The 18521-nt window shown below is 32.8% G+C and overlaps 2 protein-coding genes across 2 annotated transcripts; one reads left to right on the forward strand and one right to left on the reverse strand.

The window, feature by feature from the left end:
- Positions 1–1218: 1218 nt before the first annotated feature.
- On the reverse strand, positions 1219–3275 carry LOC139089471 (uncharacterized). Its single transcript, XM_070639026.1, has 2 exons — positions 3092–3275; positions 1219–2276 (listed from the first exon to the last, which is right to left on the reverse strand). Exon 2 carries the CDS (start codon positions 2028–2030, stop codon positions 1650–1652), a length of 381 nt encoding a protein of 126 aa, XP_070495127.1. The 5' UTR covers positions 2031–2276; positions 3092–3275; the 3' UTR covers positions 1219–1649.
- A 1639-nt stretch (positions 3276–4914) lies between these two features.
- Positions 4915–8537, forward strand: LOC139089292 (probable aconitate hydratase, mitochondrial). The gene is made up of 4 exons (XM_070638784.1): positions 4915–5054; positions 5617–7248; positions 7322–7825; positions 7903–8537. Exons 1-4 carry the CDS (start codon positions 5022–5024, stop codon positions 8095–8097), a joined length of 2364 nt encoding a protein of 787 aa, XP_070494885.1. The 5' UTR covers positions 4915–5021; the 3' UTR covers positions 8098–8537.
- The last annotated feature ends 9984 nt before the right edge of the window (positions 8538–18521 follow it).

Here is an 18521-nt window from a genome sequence, read left to right on the forward strand (position 1 = left end):
CTCGTTAGAAATGAGGTTGTTAATATTTTTGGCATTGTTTGCAGCTATCATGTATGCTGCTTGTGCTAAGGATTCCAAAAAATCTGAAGAATCATCAGCTAATACTGTCAGTTTGGATCCAGGCAATGCTGATTACGAAAAGAGTGACATTATGCGTTCAAAGCGTTATGCTAGTTAGTGTTTATAGCTTAATATTGTTGTGTTTAGTTACTTATTAATTTCCTTCTAAATTTTACAGGAGGTGGACATGGTGGGGGTGGTGGGGGAGGGGGTGGACGTGGGTAGGCAGGAGATAAACTCTGAAGAACGCTAAAACATATCATTTGGAGATCTTAACCTTAAAAATTTGATTTGTTGATGTATAGTTCATTTATACCCAATAAAAGCTTTTTAAACAATTTCAGAGCCTTCTTTGACTTGACCCTCTACCCAAAAGTCTTCCTCTATAATCCACAGAATCTAAATATAAGCTTTAATTTTTATCATCATTCAATTAAATGGAATTAAATAAATAATAATGGAAAGCCATAACAATGAGCACTTAACTTATGGATAAAATAGATCGAATTACGTATGTTTATTAACAATAAAGGAAAAGTATTGGATTATGTGGAATGAAAATGAATACAGCTCCTTTTTAAACCCTCCTTCTTAAATTGCCAATTGTGGGGATGAATGAATGTCAACGGGACAATAAGTATTGGATAACAATTAATTTTATAGCAGTTCCTTCATTTGAAATCATGTTAAATGGAAGTTAAAGTTGTTTCGATATTACTAAGCTGGTAATTTGATGCTGTTGTCATTTTTGTTGTCTCATTTCTATTTATTGATAGACATTAAAGTAATTAAGTTTTATTTGCTTTCTGTCGTTATAATTGCGCATTGTTTTAAGTGCCTCAAAACTTAAGATCCCCTTCTGTAAAGCACAAAGCTTTCAATTAAATTCCAAGAATTTGAAACGCGTCAAAGCTTACTAAGAGAAATTAGAATTGTTATAACACAAAAGTAGAAAGTTCCAGATGTTATTTTCTGCGAAAATTCATTAATTGTATCTGATGTAACGAAAGCTACATTATCTAGTGTCAATAAGCATCAAATAATAATACAATCAGCGTTGACTGGAATCGAAAAATAATTATTATTGACATTCTTACTGTATTTGATGTATTGGTTTTAAAGCGTGAAAATGTTAAACTTTATTTCAATAACGAGGGGTGTAATATGTTCACTACAATATGTATATGTGCTGCTGCTATATGGTTCATTAAATATGTGAATGTATGTGCTTAATTTCTATCGTGTCGCAGAAAAACTTGTTCATTAATATAGTTTCAGTTTTATCATTAATTCACTTTACACTTCGTCTTCATTACTGTAACGTATAATTAATTGTATGAAACGTATAAGTGTCATGTGTCATCGTCGTACATAATTTCTATATCCATGATAGTTTGGATTATTCTTCATTTCTCATTCATTTATCCTCATTAAATGAATATATTTATTTTTTACTGTTTTCCACCGCATACTAAGATGAAGAAATATAAATGGATGATTCCACTACGATGATAAATAATGAAAGGAAAATATTATGCAAAAGAACGGAAGTTGAAGCTTTCATGATGTTCCATCCTCATCCTTTAATTTTACTTTTTCACAATTGTGACACAATCATCATACTGCATTGGAATTCTTAACGGATCACGGTCTAAAAACAATGTATATAAACCGAGTACAACCTCTTCCTGTACTGTCTGTAAATCCTTCCTTCCGTCCTCTGACATCATTCCAAAATACAATAGTTTCTCTTCTATATTACGATATGTTTGAATTTGACGATCCATCAGATCTTGTGGTACTTCAAATCGTAATGATACACAGCATGTATCAGGTGCAATTGTTCCCATTTTTGGATGTTGTGGTTGTGCCTTTGAATTGTATGTGACTCGTGATTTTACTGTTATTTCCGGTAGCTTTTCATCTTTGTCAGCTTTCTCTGTCGTTGATACTTTTTTCCGTCCACACATTTTTATTCCTATTTTTATGCAGTTTCTGTACGTCTATATGCTTAAACAATTTATTCCTCTGTCCCAAAGCGATCAGCAGTCGCAGAAAATGAAAATAATTTGATTTTGCGGACAAAATTGTGTATGTTTCGCTTTTGGCACTGCTTTTTTATGATTGACTTATGAAAGCTTATCAAAACCACAATTTCACTTCCTTTTTTAACTCAATTTCAGTTGATAACTATGTTAAATGGTGAGTCTCGCACTCTGTAATCAAAATATAAACACCAAAAAAAAAAAAAAAATGTTTATTTTACAGCTTAAGGACATAAGAATGATAAGATATGATAAGTATTTTAAGAGGTCACATTCGACTGTTCTATTATTTACGTATAAGAATCAGAAAGGCTCGTGACTTCTTCTTCTTTAATCACATGATATCCAAAAATAAAGAGTACCCTCACAGACAGGACTTAAAGCTGTTGTTAGAGTTAGGCAATGGACTTGAATTTGAAATTTGAGAAGTAGTTCTAACAAGGCTTACTGACATTTTTATATTTCTTACTGATAAGCAACATGGCGTAGGACGGTAATGAAGGAATGTCAGTTAAATGTCAAAACTGAGAATTTGTACAAGCTTTGTGAATCGGCCAGTAATAAAGTCAGATGGAAAGCCTTTTGTAGCAACCTAGAATCCAAGTCGGAGCATGATTCCAGGAAGTTAGTAAGTTACTGATATTTTCAGATATCAACATTATTATAGCCACTAAGAATCCCATCTAGGTATTCACACTACCTGACTTTCTGTGACAATTTTAAAAAATCGATTCTTTAAACAGCTTTAAAGTTCCAATTCCGTTCAGAATGTTCAACAGGCTTGAAATAATGATGACTGTCTTCTTCTTGCCGTCAATTAAAGCTTCATTTAATTTTTTGACCACAAATTTTGTCATAAAGCACAAATCCATTACAATAGAAGTGATTAATTATTAAATAGCAGCACAAGAAGCTTCTATAATTGTCACATCATCCATGCCATAAGAAATGATATAATAGATAATTACTATGTGATTACTACGTACTTTATACTGCTGTATTAAATTAAATTATTCCATTATCATAATCTCCGTCACTTTAATTCTTGAAATGTATCTATCCACAACAGATTTCAATTCCACAATTTATGATGAGAGAAAATTAAGTGATCTGACTCTTGCGACGACTAGAGATAAACTATAATGTTTATGACTGAATCCTGTTGAATTGTTCTTTGTGGAACAGAAGAGAAACAGCTTTTCGAGAGAGGAAATGAGCACATGAGTTGGGTATAATGTCTCAATGCTGTAACATGACATTCTACAATCAAGTCCTAGCAACCATATAAAGCTCAGGTGACAAAAATACAAAAGCTCAATGTTGAAGCTTGCGCAGTAAAAGCTCTCTCAAAATGCAATTCCTCTCAGAATTTGTTCCTCATTGTTGATTGTACGTTTATGCACGCTTTTTATGGCAAAAAGACATAAAAGATTTAGCATTGTATGTTGGGAAGTTTGTCATTGTTATTGAATTTATTATATGGACTGAAAGAAAAAGAACAGTTTCCTCGGATGTTAGAAAACATGACTCAATGTCAGCTTCTGGCCACAATTTTTTTGAGCGCAAACTTTGTCATTCCTACTGCTTTTGTTACGAGATGGAATTCTATTTTCGTTCAATGTGCATTAAATGAATGTAAAATTGACTTCCGCATGGATGTCCCATTATGTCTAACATTACAGTATAGTTGAGTGCTCATAAATTTCCTATTTTCCATACCAGCTTCAGTAAAAATAGCTTTAGAATAACATTATTACACTTCCGATAACTAAGTATTCATTCTGATATCAAACAACCGCATATTACAATTCTCATATGCTCATTGCATTCAAGCTTACAGGCATTTATATAAAAATTTTCCTCTGCACAGTAATCAAGGAGATTGAATGAGGCAATGCAATGTGCCATCAACCGTAAAAACAAGTGATGAGGGAATTGAATTCAATATTTGATGAACTTGCTGTTTTTATTGCGACATGTGCGCATTATTCATTATTTATTTCAATCACAATTCAAGCTATATTCATAAGTTTTATGAGTGTGTCTGCCTGCTTATGTCGATAATCGCTATACTTTTAAAAGGGATGGAAGATTACACAAGTTATGAATGAGCTTTCGTATTCATATTTAATTAAATGCTTGGCATTGTTTAATAATACGTAATATTTTTATCTGGAATGATGCAGCTTATTGAAGCTGTAGGTCGAGTGTTGCTCAATAGACTATTTTGATGGGTTAATTTTAAGGGCTTTTAATACAATATGTGATTGGTACAATAGCATTCTTCATTTGATATGCATATAATTGGCTTAAATGTCATCGTATGCAATTTTATGGCTTTAAATATGCTGTTTAATAAGATCCAGTAGGATTTTATAAAAACTTAATTTTAGCTTTTGTTTTCTTATTAGAATTACTGACTCAGTTTTATTGCTCCTGAAAGCTCATATTTACTGATTAAAAGAGTCAGAAACCCCAAAATTAAGACATGTTAAATCAAAAACAAGTATTCTGTGACGAAAATAAATTAAAGCACAACAAAAATCACTTTTCTGAATTAAATCCACAATTTTCAGTTTGCATTCCATCGATTCTGGTTGAATTTAATTATTTAAGTTAACTCACCTCTTAAAACATTCAATAAATATCGTCTTTTTGCTGTTTTTAATTTTACTTGTACATCCACAAAAATAAACAACTTTTTCTAACGAATTTTTAAAATTTGAAAATCAAAGTAGCTTGCCCTTAATTCTTAAATGTTTGCGCAACTTTTGTCTCGCGATAAATTTTTCATACAAAATTTTTGTTGTCGACCGAAAGGGTTTTGAAGAACTGATTCAGTGTACTCGGGCGAAAAGTTCAGTTCACACAGTGTTCCACAATTTCTGTCTTTAATTTAATTAATTATAGTCAACGATGGTTCATTATACGAAATTATTAACACAGCAGGTAAGACCAATATTTAAATATAGAAATCTCCATAAATTTCCACGTATTTTCCTTAAAAAATTGAGAAATGAAAATTTTCCATTCCGATTATCTAACCATTCTATTCAGGATTTTCTTGTCGTTTCTATTTTGCATATTTTTTGCGTTATCTGTGGGAAGTATGAATGTATAACATTATTACGGTTTAAATAATTAATTTATGAAGTATATCATTCAAGATTCGCGATAATATAATTCATATCATCAATAAAATATTGGAGAAAAAGAACTTGTCTCCTGATATTAAGTAACATTTTTTCATTCACTAGTGCAGCGTATACGATTAAATATATATATAGTTTAGTATACCTCACTTGTGCCACATTCTCATTCTCAATTAACAGATAAAACTTGAACTTGTCGTCGTTTTATTAACGATGTTTTTACGCTATGTATTTTAATACATACATTCTAATCTTCAGTGTATAAATAGATCAATCTCTTCCTAATATTTTTCGGCAAGTTGCAACAATCAGCTGTTTACAATGTATCTAATGTTTTTGTTATTTTTTTTTTTGGTTAGGCGAAACGAGCGGCATTATATGCTGTCGAATCACAACAAAGATGGTTCCACGCCAGTTGTGCAATGAGCAGCAAAGTTGCTTTATCGAAATTCGACAACAATGTATACATGCCATACGAGAAACTCGTTCAACGTCTTGAAATCGTCAAGAAGCGCCTTAATCGTCCATTGACAATGTCAGAAAAAGTTTTATACTCACATTTGGATGATCCAGCAAATCAAGACATTGAACGTGGTGTTTCATATTTACGTTTAAGACCTGATCGTGTCGCTTGTCAAGATGCTACAGCACAAATGGCTATGATGCAATTTATTTCATCTGGATTAAAACGCGTCGCAGTTCCAACAACAATTCATTGTGATCACTTGATTGAAGCACAAATTGGTGGTGAACAAGATTTGGCACGTGCAAAGAAACTCAACGAAGAAGTTTATAATTTCTTGGAAACAGCCAGTGCTAAATACGGTGTTGGATTCTGGAAACCAGGTTCTGGTATTATCCATCAAATTATCTTGGAAAATTATGCTTTCCCAGGTCTTTTGATGATCGGAACTGATTCACATACACCAAATGGAGGTGGTCTTGGAGGTTTGTGCATTGGTGTTGGTGGTGCTGATGCTGTTGATGTAATGGCTGATATTCCATGGGAATTGAAATGTCCAAATGTTATTGGAGTTCATTTGACTGGAAAGATTAGTGGCTGGACATCACCAAAGGATGTTATCTTAAAGGTTGCTGACATTTTAACCGTCAAGGGAGGTACTGGAGCTATTATTGAATATCACGGAAAGGGTGTTGATTCAATGTCATGTACTGGAATGGCTACAATCTGTAATATGGGTGCTGAAATTGGTGCTACAACATCAACTTTCCCATTCAATGAAAGAATGGCAGCTTATTTGAAATCAACTGGTCGTGATTCAATTGCTGCTGAAGCTGCCAAATACCAAAAAGCCTTATTGCAAGCTGATGCTGGTGCTAAGTATGATCAACTTATTGAAATCAATTTGGATACATTAGAACCACATGTCAACGGTCCATTCACACCCGATTTGGCCCATCCAATCAGCAAACTTGGTGCTAATGCCAAGAAAAACGGATATCCAATTGATATCAAAGTTGGTCTCATTGGTTCATGCACAAATTCATCATACGAAGACATGGGACGTTGTGCCTCAATTGTTAAGGATGCCATGAAACACGGCGTCAAGTCAAAGATTCCATTCAATGTAACACCCGGCTCTGAACAAGTTCGTGCTACAATTGAACGTGACGGAATTGCACAAACACTCCGTGACTTCGGCGGTACTGTTTTGGCTAATGCTTGCGGTCCATGTATTGGTCAATGGGATCGTCAAGATGTCAAGAAAGGAGACAAGAACACAATTGTTACATCATATAACCGTAACTTCACAGGACGTAATGATGCCAATCCAGCAACTCATTGCTTCGTTACATCACCAGAAATGGTCACAGCTTTGTCACTTGCTGGTCGCTTAGACTTCAATCCATTGACTGATGAATTGACTGGTGCTGATGGAAAGAAATTCAAGTTGAAGGAACCATTTGGTGATGAATTGCCCGTCCGTGGATTCGACCCAGGTCAAGATACATACCAAGCACCACCAGCTGTAAGTAAAAATCACTTATATTGTCAAAATATACAATTAACACTTAATTATATTTTTTCTAAAAATGCTATAGGATGGAAGCAAAGTCAGTGTTGTTGTTGATCCAAAATCACAACGTTTGCAATTGCTTGAACCATTCGAAAAATGGGACGGCAAAGATTTGACTGATATGACTATTTTGATCAAAGTTAAGGGCAAGTGCACAACTGATCACATCTCAGCTGCTGGTCCATGGTTGAAATATCGTGGCCATTTAGATAACATTTCGAATAACATGTTCATCGGTGCCACAAACTCAGAAAATGGTGAAATGAATAAGATCAAGAATCAAGTTACTGGAGAATGGGGTGGAGTTCCAGACACAGCCCGTTTCTACAAATCAAAGGGAATCCGTTGGGTTACAGTTGGTGATGAGAACTACGGTGAGGGAAGCTCTCGCGAGCATGCTGCTCTTGAACCACGTCATTTGGGAGGCCGTGCAATTATTGTCAAGTCATTCGCTCGTATTCACGAGACTAACTTGAAGAAACAAGGTGTTTTGCCATTGACTTTCGCTAATCCTGCTGACTACGATAAGGTGAGCCAATATTGCTTGTTTGATAACTTTGTACTTATATATTTAATTAATGTGATCCTTTTTATCGAAATTTCCAGATTCAACCATCCGATAAGATTTCAATTCTCGGATTAGCATCATTCGCTCCAGGCAAACCATTGACCGCTGAAATCAAGCATGCTGACGGAAAGACAGAGAAAATCACATTGAACCATAGCTTTAACGATCTTCAAATTACATGGTTCAAGGCTGGTAGTGCATTGAATCGCATGAAGGAAGTTGCAGCACAGTAAATTGTTAATTTCATTTATCGCTCGTCATAATTTTCTTCGTCTGTCCACAAATGTGGACAATAATTTTATAAAAATAATAATTTATAAATCGCTCCAATTAAATTTATGTGCGATACAAAATTTGTTTTAGAATTGATACCAAAAGATAAAAAAAATATCGTTTCTATCCAACGTATATAATGAACCACTAGTGAAACTCCGTAATCTGAGTAGTGCAAATTTAAATGTCTGTTAGATATTTCATTATTTTAAATGAAGTCAGTAACTCTTTCTTTTTTTTCTCACGAAAACAATACGAACTTTGTGTGTTTTGAAATAGTTGCATGCTGATGCAATTTCGATGGGGGAAAATGTGCAGCATGTGTGTCTTGCTAAATTTTTATCAAGATAATAAATACCGATAATAATATGTACATTAAAGCATGAAACTTGTCTAAATATTATTAATTCTATCGAGTGATTGAAGTCGACAATAATAAAGTGATATTGAAAAAATTTAAAAATTCTAATTTGGAACTGCTAATTATCATTTATTGTAGACTTCATTCTAGACTTGCAGAATTTGTTTTATATTAATTTACTATTACTAATTTGCACAGCTTTTACAGATCCACGAGTGTTTTCTTTGATAAATCATGCAAGTGACAGATGATCAGCACGAGAAATTCAAAAGCTACTTACAAGTGCAAGTTAGCAGGTGTCTTGATTTGTTTGCCGTATCAAACTGATGAGATAACCTGGTTTCGTTGTGATCTACTTGAAAAATTGAAACGAGGACAAATGAAGGAACTCCTTACACATCAACTGCCGAAAAAAATTGATATTTATTAAGGACACTACAATATGATGGAAGAATTTGAAAAATAAGGTTAGAATCCATAAATTGATGTTCGATCGATTTCACACAAGTTAGCTACACAATGTATATCGACATACTTAGTTTTTCCAAGATAAGAAATTAGATGAGTTGCGTTCTGCATACCTTTGGTAACTTGATATGATATCAAAGGAGACCGTAGACGTGTCATTCATTATGACAGTTACTACAGATACTCTATTGCAAATATTTTAATGCGTAGATGCACAGATGCAATTAAAATAGATTATTCTCAGCTACTTTCACATATAAATAATGGAATTACATAAAATTAAGTTAAATGCACAAAAGTAGGAAAAAAATGTCAATCAAGAATTCAAAAATTTAAATTTAAAGACTTATTATCTCATCCTGTACTGTATATTACTTAAAAGTTCATCAAACCACAATGATTGACTACTAGCGCCATCTCTTGTAAGTGTATAGGAAGTACAGCTATGAACAGTTGCAGAATGAATGTTTCGTTACTCTTAATTTATTCTGCATTCATGCAAATAAAAAAATCTCAGTTTTGTGTACGAACGCATGCAGTTCATTTACCTCACGAAAAATATTTTTAATGTTGCAAATTACGTATTGCCAAAAATATGCGGCATACCACATCTAATTAATTAATTAATATAAAATGAAATAAATGGGATGAAAAATGCATAAATGTTTATGAGAGGAAGTTGATGTCTAAAGTCATGTTAAATTTTTGATGATTTATTTAACTGATTGTGGGTGGATATATCGAGGATAATTTTAGTCTCGCATACTTTTCAACTGATCAATTTAAGTCTAATGAAAATAAATTGTCTATTTTAAATTCTCGTGCACAAATTTTTTTTTGTCTTGCAAATTTGTGAAAATGAAAGGAAAATGAAATGAATTGAAATAGAAAATAAGTACCAAATGTTTTGTGAATGCGGCGCCAAATGAAGTTTCCTTCTTCTCGCTTTTTCTCTTTCAACAGTTTAAGATTTTTCATTCTCAGACTAAGACGAAATTTGTTTTTTGTTATTTCTTTAAGAATAGCTTGTAGCTGTTGTTTTCGCAAGTTGTGGTGTTATGACTGTGATTTGTCATGAGACGTTATGATTGTGGAGATTATTGCTTGATTAAATTCAACTTTGAAACATTAACACTTTTAACGGATTTTTGAATTTCAAAATTTTCATCTTTTGAATTCGATTTCGCATCCTTTTTGAATTTGCCTTTGCATCTTTTTAATTTTCTTTTGCATCTTCTGATTTCGCTTTTGTATCTTTTGAATTTGCTTTCGCATCATTCTTGAATTTGCCTTTGCATCTTTTGAATTTGCTCTTGAGCCATTTCAATATGTTCTTATGATACAAATTTTAGCATCAATTGAAGCAGACTTGAAAATTTGGCAATAAATTTTCGCTTCTAATTGTTCAAAAACAATCAGTTCCTATCTCTTCGTCCTCAATAGCCACAGCCAAATGCAATGCATAGATGGGAAACATAAAAAAACGATTCCAATAATTTAAGCAGCTCAAATAAATCTCACAGTCTGTAAAATTTACATATCCGTTCATCCAACTAAATCCCCCAGACTTAATCAAAAAACGTCTCAATTCATTCATTCACAGCAATAACTTTTATGCTTATTGTTCTTTACTCTTTCCTTTGCGGCATTCGATAATATCAATTGTGTGATGAATCGAGAAAATTTCATTCGTCTTCAATTTTGAGTGCCAAAAAAATTTTTTTTTGTCATCGCTGTCGCAGTTTTCTCTGTTCATCGTCCATTCGTGTTGATATATCAATGACCTATATCTGTATAGAATCTTTTTTCTGCTGTTGGGTATGAATAAAATAAAGGAAAAATAAAAAAAATTTGCATCAAAATTGCAGAACATCAATCACATCGTTGACTCTTAATGAACTCAATCAGAAGTCAGCTTCTTCAATTAAGAATTGCCTGTGACTGATGTAAAGTCCTATAATATATTTAATTAATTAATTGATCACGGCTGCATCTTACAAACTAGATTTTAGCCCTTTAAATAACTTCTCATTGTTTTTTTTTCTATTTTTATATAATAGTCTATAAACGTGAATGCAGACTGACTGCATTCTGAGTAAATTAAGAAGAAATATAACGTGTAACTAGACACAAATGCTTAAATCGCGTAAGCATTTTTTAAATGATGCGATTCACATGAAAAAATTCCTCATTTTATCCCATGAGAATGCGATTGATTTTCAACTGTTATTCCTCATCTCCTTTTACTGTCTGTGTTGTACTTCTTTTATTTTCACATCCAATATACCTAAAACAAAATGATGATCAAGAAGAAAAACAAAGAAATTAAGAGGCAGTTAAGGAATATTTTGGCAGCCGATCAAAAAATCATCTTGAGACGACGATGAAAGGAAATTAGACATGTGTGCATTCTTTTAGTAAGTAAAGCAAAATGACTAGAAAGTTTTTTTTATATTTGTTTTTTATGAAATTAAAAATCTGTCGAAATATTGAGGAAAAATATGTTGTAACTACACTTCTTAATTAGCTATTCACATAAATAATATGAAACAGAAGTGAAATGAGATGGAAAATTCTTGATGGCATTTTTAAGATGCTTGAGCGCATTTCCTTAGTTGATCTGTTAAGTAAATTGGATGTTAATGATCATGGTTTGTTGAATTTTATAAATTAGCTAGCATGGATAGTTAAAGATTGAGGGTGGGTGGGGTTTACGGTTTAGTTGACATTCTTGCAGTTTGCTACTTAATCATGAAATTGATATGCGTCTTTTCTCAGGAAGTAAGCATGAAATACTAGTCTTGACTTCTAACCAATTAAAGCTAGTACATAACCTCAAATTTAAGGATTCCCACTATCATCATGTCATTTTGTCAACAGTTGGAATCTAACCGATGTACCTTTGATTAAGACGGATTAAGGCTCAGAGAATATCATAAGCATGCTCTGTCCGCTTCGTAGCAAGCTTGGATATGATGTGTAGGAAAGGACAATGGCATTAATACTCGAAATGGCACATATCGCTTAATCAATCCGAAATCCGTCGTCATACCGGATTTTCCTGAACCTGGATTTAAATAAAATCCGGTCACACCAGACTAACATGGCTGTCATGATGCCGGATCTAATCCGAGTCCGGTCACACTAGCCTGGGGTCGAATTTATGAATTTAATCATTTTGTGCTTTCCGGGATATTTTTGACTGAAGTGTAGAGTCATCAAGTAGACACATCAAATTCAGGAATTCATCAGAAACTCAATGTATCTTCATATTTACGAAAACAAAATCTCAATCAGTTTTAAGATCATCATCACACAACTCATGTGCTTAATCATGAATATCTCACCACCATTCATAATTCAGCCTACAGCCGATGAAAAATGACCACGAAAATATTCATGACTTGAACAGAAAACATGCTAAAGAAATTAAAAATTAGCGGTAAGTAATTTTATTTTTTTGAAATATTACATGCGAGAAATAAGACGACGGGAAAAGAAATAAACTTTAAAATATATACTTTTTTCTCATTCACAGATGTTCGACATTACGACGCTTTATGAACTAAAGAGTCTGGCATCTTTCCTTGGCCTTGAAAAATTATTAAATATATATATACAGTCAATGATTAAATGTAATATATTTCATATACAATGATGCCTGACTATGATATACTTACAAAGAGATTATTCCTTTCCGGAAGTCCTTAAGGATAGTTGCGCAAAAAAGAAGAAGAATGGACAATAAATTGAAAGAAAACATTCCGAATCAATTGACCAGGACCTGAAAAAAAAGAAGAAGAAATTTGTTCCTTTAAGGTAGAAAGTGATGATAATGATGAGAAATTCAGGCAGGTGTAGAACCAAGAATATTCTCGTCAATAATAAAAAATAACATTTTCATTGTTGGACATGTATGAGGAGCAAATGAACAATAGATTGTTCTTTTTACTGCACCTTCCGTGCCTCCTTTTTTCTGATGTTAAATTACGTGACGTAAATTTCTTATGATCATCAAATAAAAATTGAAGATGTTATTGGGATGAATAAGAAGAGATGAAGAAGTAATAAGAAGCAATAAGATCCTTTTTATACCTGCTTTCCTGCCTATCTATTATTTAGTTCTTTATGAAAGAAATTCCACCTTTTGACTTCAATTTCCCGTGAATCATTCAACCCCAACAATTATCATGCAACTCTGCAATTCGAATAATTCATGTGGGGATCATTCGCTAATGACGTCAAGTGTTAGATGTGTAAGAGCTTCGGCAGACATTGCCATTTATGATCAAGTACTAGATACTACTGGATGTGATCTAAAGCCAACAATTGTATGTATATTGACGTAACTGATGAACGCCCCCAAGAATGATGTTTATGGAGAATCAATTAATATTAAATAGCGCATCGCAGGTGTAAGTATTGGTAGTGGAATCAGTCAATTTCGATTAACCATTGTTTGTTCTACATTTATCCATCCGTAACAGAAACAAATGTGTATTCGAAAATTGAATTTTGAGATATTCGGCATTTTTTTTCAGGGGATAATTACAGTTCTTGATTTGACCACATTTCCTTTTTGTAATCGATAAAACAAGCCATTGAATTTTTATCACGTATCACGTATAATGCTTCATTTGAGGCCGGTCACATCATATTTTATAAATTATATTGCAGTAACCACATTTCAAAAAACGCGGTTTTCTTGTTTATTTCGTTAAACGGCTATGTGGACAAGATAAATGTATCCATAATGACTCGAGATCTTCGCATGTCAAAAAAAAGTTTTACACCTTAAAATTTATGGTCGCGACTGAATCTTTTTTAAAAAGGTGATGAATTTTTTTTAATTGCTGTGAAGCCACAGAAATGTAAATTAAAAATATTTTGGCACTATCTTACTGGATCTTTGTATTGAGCAGTATTGGAATCCTTGAAATGGGTTTTAATGGAGCTGCTGGATTTTACTTTTTCATATCTTGGTATGAGTAAGCTGTTGACAGAGACACTATCCCTAACATAGACTAGCATTCACTGACTACATCTCGACTATGCTTACTATGATGAGTATGATCTTTGGAGGTTAGGTTGTTGTATCTCTAGATCTTATCTCGAATAGCACAAATCAACTGATCGATCAGAAATCCGACTTCAAGTTGATGTGACTCTGATTTGGTTTCACAATGCGGAACCACTTGGCACTAGGCTACTCAACCGACTTGTGCTATTCGAATATGATAATGCATATAAAACCTGTGATAAGTGTTGATATGTAACCATAGTAGTCTTTTGAATCCACCAAATACCCAAAAACTGCATCATGGGAACATAAACAAGAACATTCTCTAAACAATCAATGTCCCTAAGTTTCCCAGATTCATAAATCAAGCTTAAAATTCCAAAGTAATAGACCCAACCATTAACGACTCAAAATCTACATACAACAATGTTTGTTTACAAATTTTAAGCATACATGCCAAAAGAAAAATTAAAAATTCGTTAAGTCAGAAGGGTAACCTGACTCCTATTTATCATAACTTAACTTAACATGTGCCTTTATAAAATACAATATTTATGTAGTTCCTTTTAATTGTTTTCATTATGATATAAAATATTTACAAGCAGTAGTTGGAAGGAAGAATAATTTTCGTGTAGCCAAAAAACAAAAAAACATCAAGCAGGAAACATAAATTAGTCCAGTAGATGTTAACCTTCTTTCTCGCACACTTGTGTCAGTCATATATGAGAGTGAGAGAAGAACAGCGATATCCACATGAATAATAATGAACTTGAACTTGATCTTTCATCAATGACTGACTCTCTTATTATGCAACCTAACTAGCGGTGGAATGAAAACGGAGCAAAAAAAAATATATACAAAGAGTGAGTGAAGAAGCAGCCTTGAATTGAATGGAGGAAAAAAAATACAAAACCACACACCGCTGCTACACCTGTTCAGCATGTGAACTGGATATAATGCTTATGAAAATGAAATTGGTAACATCTGATTACTTCTTATAATGCGCATTTTTCTCTCTCATTCTCATTCCATCAATTGGAATTCATCATCAATGGATGGATGTAAATTTGAATCATACGATATAGGACCCAAGCAGCATAAAAATATTCTCACACACAAGAAATGCATTTTAATCGGATCAAAGTAAGCTTTTTTTTATATTTTTAATACTCATCTTACATTAAAGAAATTGAATAGAAGAAGGAATAGCAGGCCTAGAAGGAATTTTTTATGAGTCATCAAAATAAAAACAACCATCGCAACTGTATCGAATCTGAAATCGCCTTAATTTACCTTCTTTCTTTTATTGACTTCTACTTTACAATATTTAAGTTTTTAGTGCATTTTTACAGCTGGATGAGATGCTGTTGGTGGATGTGTATCTGGCTGGGTGTCCGGGTGATGAGTTTTGACTGGCTGTCTGTCCGAATGAAGATTTTAGGCTGTAGATTCTTGGCTGACTGTCCTGGTTGCAGATTCTTAGATGCCTGTCCTTCGGTGAGTAGCTTAATACTTCAAATTCTTTGTCCTCAAAAGCAACAGTTCACAAATGACAATCAGCAATAATTTGAGTATTCTACTTCCTTAGTAAATGTCACACAGCTGTGAATGACTTCCTAACCTCTAATTTTCAAAGTTAATCTCCTTTGATTCTCATAAATTGCGCTTCTGTCAATCAAAATTGATTCACTTCCTTTCATACTCCTTTTTTTAATGCCATCAATTGGAAAAGATTATTATTAGAGAAGAACACACCTGAATGGACGACATAAAAATAAATTCCTTGAATGGATTGTAATTTAACAAAACAAGGCAATTTCCTTTTTCCTTAAAAACAACAGTTCTACATTTTTTTATGTCTAGGTAACAGAGAAATAAAATTAAATAATAACAAGTGAGAGAGACATAGACATTAACGACACACTAAGTTCCAGACGCTAACATTTGCATGAATATTACTTGCTTATTATTATTTAAGCCTTTTTTATGATGCATTATGATGTTTATAAGGAAAAAGACCTGAAGATAAACACCAAAAAAAGCAGTTAAAAAGAACAATAAAAGTATATCGCAGGTATGATGTGAATGCATTTCAGAGTGCTAAACACAAAATATTCGTTAAACTTGTTGTATGCAGATGAATGATTGCACTACATTATCCATTCCTTGCACATCTTATACTCTTTTTGTTGTGTGCATTTTCTGACAGTAAAAAAAATATAAAGCAGGCATTGAAGAAGAATAAAAAAAGGCATCTTCATCTCATCACAAACAGGTGTCTTGAATTTAATACATTCTAATAAGCATTTTTGTGATGATGCTGATTTGACTGTGCATTCAGACTTTATCATCATCATCATCATCTTTATAATTATAAATAAGTGAATAGGAAATCTTTAATGAAGCTTTTAGAATTGTGGAATGAGCTTTGAATATTAAATTATTCAATGATCAAGTCAGATGTGTCATTTAGATTATTTAAATTCAGAGGAAGCAATTAAAATTGTGAATTTATTCATTATTTTCTGTGCTGATTGGAATTCTGTACGTAATTCTACTGTATATTTATTCAAACAAACCCTTGATACAATTTTCTTTAAACTTTTCTGCTTAATTAAGTTAAATGATGTTAAATGCTACTGATTTGCAACAAATGAAGGTAAATTGCGGGTAATTGAAGCAAATTTAGTTGAATTATGGAAAATAGAGTAATTTATTTCAGGATCCAGATAAAACTGCAAAGTAACTATCACAATGCTTGATTCAGTTGCAAATAAATTAATATTTATTGTTATAAAAATAGTAAACATTGAAAAAGGGGAGTCAACTATTAATTAGATAATTCAAATTTAAAATGACCGTTGACGTCAATTCAGACACTTAAAACTCAAATTAAGTTATTGTTTAGTCAAAAATCAATCCTGAGACTTTAGAAACTACCTTACATTCCCTTAAACAATACATAGAGACACTCCCATTGTAATCAGTACTGTTTATTGATTTTATTCATTTCTATTTCAATAGTGCTTATCATAATAAATAATATTATTCATTTATATTGACCCTAAAAGGCAGAATTAACCTCTCAGCTTCATAAAATCACGAAATTCCCAACAATTGATCTTGTTTGTCAACATAGAAACAGTAATACATTGTAATTGGAAGTATTATAAGCTCATCTTGTTGCCATCCAATTCTACTGTATATATTAAGTTTAAATGCATCAACCTGCAGTAAAAATATGAAAATATCCATAAAAATACTACAAAGTTTCCATCCAATTTCTTATTAATTCAATAATTTTAAATTCCAAAAATATGATAATCAGCCTTCATGCAATGAAATTCATAAGATCATAAAATTCGATGATAAGGAGACAAAAGAGGAATAATAATTCATATTTATAATGCATTAAGTGCCATTTCAAATATTATTTTTATGAAATCATGTATCAGTTTGTAACAATCGCGCGATATACATGATGTCAATTTTTGTTTTCTTCCCTTTTTATCGCATATCATTCAAAAAAGGCTAGCTATGGATCGTTTGTGAAAAAGAAGGAACAAAAAAATTAAATTTTTTATTATTCAATTAGCATCATTGGTGCATTGGCAATGCAGACATTTTATTGATATCAAAAAGTAACCTACATTAAATTTTTTAATGCGATTTGAAAGTTGGAATGCGATGACTGTTGGGTTTGCTTTGACTGAGTGTCTTTGGGGTTTTTTAGGGGAATGACTTTGCTGCTCTAGTTAGCTAATGTCACTGCACTGCAGACTACAGACTAAAGAGATCAGTTAATGGATCAAAAATTTGACTCCAGGTTAGGGTTGAACCGAGCACCATACCAGAGTCCAAGCACAATGCTAGAGTCCGAGCATGCCAAACCGAGCACCATGCAAGAGTTCAAGCACCATTCCAGAATTCGAGCATCATGCGAGAGTCCGAGCACCATGCCAGAGTACGAACATCATGACAGAGTCCGAGCACTATGCCAGTCTGATGCCAGATTTCGGATTAATTAACAACCTTGTGAAATTCGGAAGAGATTGATCTTGCAAAAGTTAAATTGGATACAACACCTATATTCATATGCTGTAGGCATGATCTTGACAAGCTTGGTTTGCATATCAACTGCAACTAGTTGTATTTGCACTAGTCTCTAAGTGCCTAACTAACTTTTCATCCTAAATGTATAGAATCAACCTTATAGACCTCTTAAGATCCCAAAAATCAACTCTAATGCGCATCAAGATTCTCCGCATACCCACAAATGCCCTCAAAACTTTTCCTTTTAATTTTCATTTGCTGATGACCATAAAAAATGTATAACAACATCACAAACAAAAAAAAAAGAGTTAAAGTAAAGAAGCAAATTTGTTTTTCGCGATAGAGCCGCACTGTATATTTCTCATGCTTTTGCTCTGTGCCTTCTTATGTGTTTCCAATAAAACTTGCGTCAACGATGGACAACAGAAGAAGAAAAAAAAAATTTCGGCATGTAAAACGCGATAACATTTCATGATAAAGAA

The sequence above is a fragment of the Chironomus tepperi genome, unplaced genomic scaffold (genome assembly GCF_022539635.2).
Source record: "Chironomus tepperi strain 1889 unplaced genomic scaffold, CSIRO-AGI_Ctep_v1 contig_177, whole genome shotgun sequence".
Classification (NCBI taxonomy): domain Eukaryota; kingdom Metazoa; phylum Arthropoda; class Insecta; order Diptera; family Chironomidae; genus Chironomus; species Chironomus tepperi.